Source organism: Sinocyclocheilus anshuiensis, unplaced genomic scaffold (assembly GCF_001515605.1).
Source record: "Sinocyclocheilus anshuiensis isolate Anshui unplaced genomic scaffold, SAMN03320099.WGS_v1.1 scaffold569, whole genome shotgun sequence".
In the NCBI taxonomy this organism is placed as follows: domain Eukaryota; kingdom Metazoa; phylum Chordata; class Actinopteri; order Cypriniformes; family Cyprinidae; genus Sinocyclocheilus; species Sinocyclocheilus anshuiensis.
The window spans coordinates 1,603,542-1,607,149 of NW_015536511.1; the positions used below are offsets into that span (position 1 = coordinate 1,603,542).

General features: G+C 37.2%; 1 protein-coding gene across 3 annotated transcripts in view; it reads left to right on the forward strand.

Annotated features, from left to right (window-relative positions):
• The window catches only part of arhgap42b (Rho GTPase activating protein 42b), a 111,715-nt gene that overhangs the window by 90,173 nt on the left and 17,934 nt on the right, over nt 1–3,608 (forward strand). For 2 of the 3 annotated variants that reach the window (XM_016490764.1, XM_016490771.1), the window contains 6 exons: nt 1,088–1,166; nt 1,379–1,418; nt 1,764–1,826; nt 1,943–2,020; nt 2,161–2,245; nt 2,469–2,527. In XM_016490764.1, coding sequence (XP_016346250.1) covers nt 1,088–1,166; nt 1,379–1,418; nt 1,764–1,826; nt 1,943–2,020; nt 2,161–2,245; nt 2,469–2,527 — 404 coding nt within the window. The remainder of the gene's footprint in view (nt 1–1,087; nt 1,167–1,378; nt 1,419–1,763; nt 1,827–1,942; nt 2,021–2,160; nt 2,246–2,468; nt 2,528–3,608) is intronic. The other variant, XM_016490779.1, reaches the window with a different exon arrangement.

Here is a 3,608-nt window from a genome sequence, read left to right on the forward strand (position 1 = left end):
ATGGCGGAAAAAAGAAAATCAGTGCGGAGAAGGTCTACGGCAAAACTGAAACCAAGCCATTCGCACAGAATGCATATTTATTGAATTTTCTATAGGGTCATCTATCACTGTTGCACTCGTGTCTCGCAATTATGAATTAATGTAAGTTCAACTTTTAAAAAACATGTCTCAAGACTTTATGGCGGTTTTTCCCCATCCCACTGTATCTCATGTTTTTAAATTAAGAAAGTAGCCTACTCTTTGTGATTGGTTTTCGGTCCTTTGTATTAAACTATACATACATGCATGGTGCTGGTTTTTTTTTCTAATTGTTTAAGCAACTTTATTCATTATATATGGTTTATAAACATTATTTTAAACATTATGCACTTTTTTTTCAAAGAGAGTCATGTTATTTTATTACGCTTTGAAGAAACGTGCATAATATTTTGTGCGATGCGCCATCTTGTGGCCTCAGGAGAGAAGCCAAAAGCTTTTTTTCCCCTAACTGAAATTATGCCTTTTAAATTCGAATATAATTCGAATTTTCATCATATTTAAGTAGAAAATTCGAATTTAGTTTTTCAGTCATTTTGACAGCCCTACATTCTATGGAAAAGAGCAGTTTAATTATTTGTGTTTCATTTAAGGAAGAAAGTCTTACAGGTTTGGAATGGCATCATCTTTTTGGGGGGTGAACAATTGCTACTCAACCTGACTTAAAGGGATAGTTTGCCCAAAAAAATTAAATTTTGTCATCATTTACTGAAGTTTTCATACAATGGAAGAACAGTTTTCATACTGTGGAAGTCAGTACCAAACCAAACATTTTTGGTTACCAACTTTCTTCAAAATATCCTCTTTTACAATTCACAGAGGAAAGAAAGTCATACAAATTTGGAATGACATCAGGATGAGTAAATGATGACACAATTTTCATTTTGGGGTGAATGGTATAGTATGTGGCAACATTTCATTTGGGTCTAAATCCTTTACATGCTTCAGTTTCTCCAAAGGCTCTATTCAGGAATTATATTAGATGAGTAGATGTAGATGAGTAAGATATTTCTAGAGCATGTCAGACTTTTAAGTGCTGCGTTGTCTTCAGGCATGGCATTATCACGCTACAAGCGCTGTCTGAGTCCAACAGGAGACTCTGGCTGGAAGCTATGGATGGCAAAGAGCCGGTGAGTCCTGAAGCTAATTTCTTGCCTGATTTAATACAATCTTGACATAGTTGTCATCATTTGCTCCTGTATTGATTCAAGCTTCAGAAGATCCTCAAGCTCAGGTATTTTTGTCAGAACATGTAAAAATCGATACGCCATTTATCTGAAATTTCATTGCTCAACAAGTAATTCTTGATTCACTTAATATAATAATTTTTTTTCTCTTTCAGATCTACAACCTTCCTGCTATTCTGAGCAAGAAAGAGGAGAGTAAGTATTTAAGTCTTTAAGCATAGCCACAGTGTTATTAATTCATTCATTTTATTTTATATTACATCTTGCCTATTTGTATTTTTTCAGTCAGAGTGAGCTTAATGTTTTGAGTCTGACCTCACATGCTCTCATCAGATTAACTGTGTTTAACAAACACTCGTTCAGATAATGGGTTCTGTTTCCCTTCACTACACCCTTTGTGTGTCTCTGCTCTCTCATTTCCTTTTACAAGGTCGATCGCATTACATTTAGCACAACCGGAGTAAGCCGTATCCCCCAGACTGTGACACAAGCTAAATCTATCTATTGAACATGTTGTTTCTGTTCACCTGTCTTTTGTAGCATGTTTAAACGAAGCTGGCTTTAATTTTGTGAGGAAGTGTATACAGCTGGTGGAGGTGAGAGGTGAGTTGTGTGTTTCCTGGAGTACTGATTTCCTCTTATTTCATGTATAGGATATTTATTGTGGCTAAAACATTCCAATTGTTTTTTTTAATGTACTGTATATGTTCTCCTTTCAGCAGGGCTCAACACTATGGGTTTGTACAGAGTCGGTGGAATAAACTCAAAAGTTCAGAAACTCATGACCACGGTATTCTGTAAGTTACTTCACTCTACAAGACATTATACATTGCTTTTATTTTGGATTAGCAGTTTTCCATGGGTCAGACACCTTTAAATATGACCCAAGCATTTGCACACAAATAATGTTGTACATGTTCCTGGTTTTCTCTTACAGCACCCAAAGCAGCATCAGATATGGATCTTGACCCAGATACCTGGGACAACAAGACCATCACCAGCGGCCTCAAGAATTATCTCAGGTTAGTGTGTTCTTCTAGTGTGTTCCTTAGTAGGTTTTTCTACATGTTACAGGCTGATGTTATTACTTCTTATGGAGATTCAAAACACTAGTGGTAACTGTACATTCAGGAAAATTACACTGAAATAGAGTGTACCTTTCTTAATTTGAGAGAGCTGAAAATAACCAAAAGTTTTTTCTGAGAGAAGAGCTAACAAGATGTAATTCTCGTCTCCGTCCACCAGGTGTCTTTCTGAGCCTCTCATGACATACAAGCTCCACTCAGACTTCCTCTTGGCTGTCAGTAAGTTACAAAGCTTTTGAATTGCATGTTAAACATTAACACACTGAAAATGTATTTATGTATATATTTGTGTTCAGTGGTGCCTGCAGGTGCACGGCTGTATCCACTGTGTGTACTATGAGCACCCTTACAGACCTGACAGACAAACATTTTCACATTTTTCTTGCAAATATTTCAGCAGTTATTGTTTGTGTCCCGTATTTCTGTCAAATGAACAATCATTTGTGATTTAATCATTCTTTTGAGTCATTTCTCTCTTTGCTAACTGAGGGCAATCGCAAAACGGTTGATTGGCATTTGTTTGCTCTCTGAATCACATAGATGGAGCGTGTGCAGGCTGGGCAAGCCTGGAAAATTCCACCAAATTGAACAAAAATGCCCCTGCACCACTAAACTAAATCTATTATAGTCTAGGTGGTATGTGGAAAAAAAATTTTACTTTTTCATAAAAGCATGAAACTTGGTACAGTTTGCAGCCCTGAACATTTTCAGAAATGAAGCCATTGCAAAAATGCCTTGTGGTCGCCATTTTACTTTCCGCCATAACCAAATTATGTATTATATCTCCTGAACCAAACATGATAACACAGAAAAGGTGATGTCTACCCCTGTTTTTATGTATTACAATGATATCATATACAATAGGGTGACCATACGTGCCATTTTCCCAGGACGCGTTCTTGCCAGGATTTGTTTTGGCTTTGTTTTTTCCTGTTTTCATGCTTGCTGAAGGTAATGATCGAAAAGTAGTTTGACCAATAACATGCAGGCATTGTACATAATGGACCAATCATGGTGTGTGTGAGAAGGTGGGATCTACAGTCAAAGCGATGCAATTACGCATACATAGGATGTGTGTTCGACTTAAAAGCAGTGCGGCTCAGATCGATCAGTGTTTGACATCAAAATACCTCGAGAGCATTTTGAAAGCATAAGGAACCGTCTGTATAGTATTTTGATGTCATACACCGATCAGTCTGCACACGCAAACAAAGCCAAAACCTAGATATTTTAGGCAATATAGAAATCCTGGCCAGGACGCGTCCTGGGAAAATGGCACGTATGGTCACCCTAAGATACA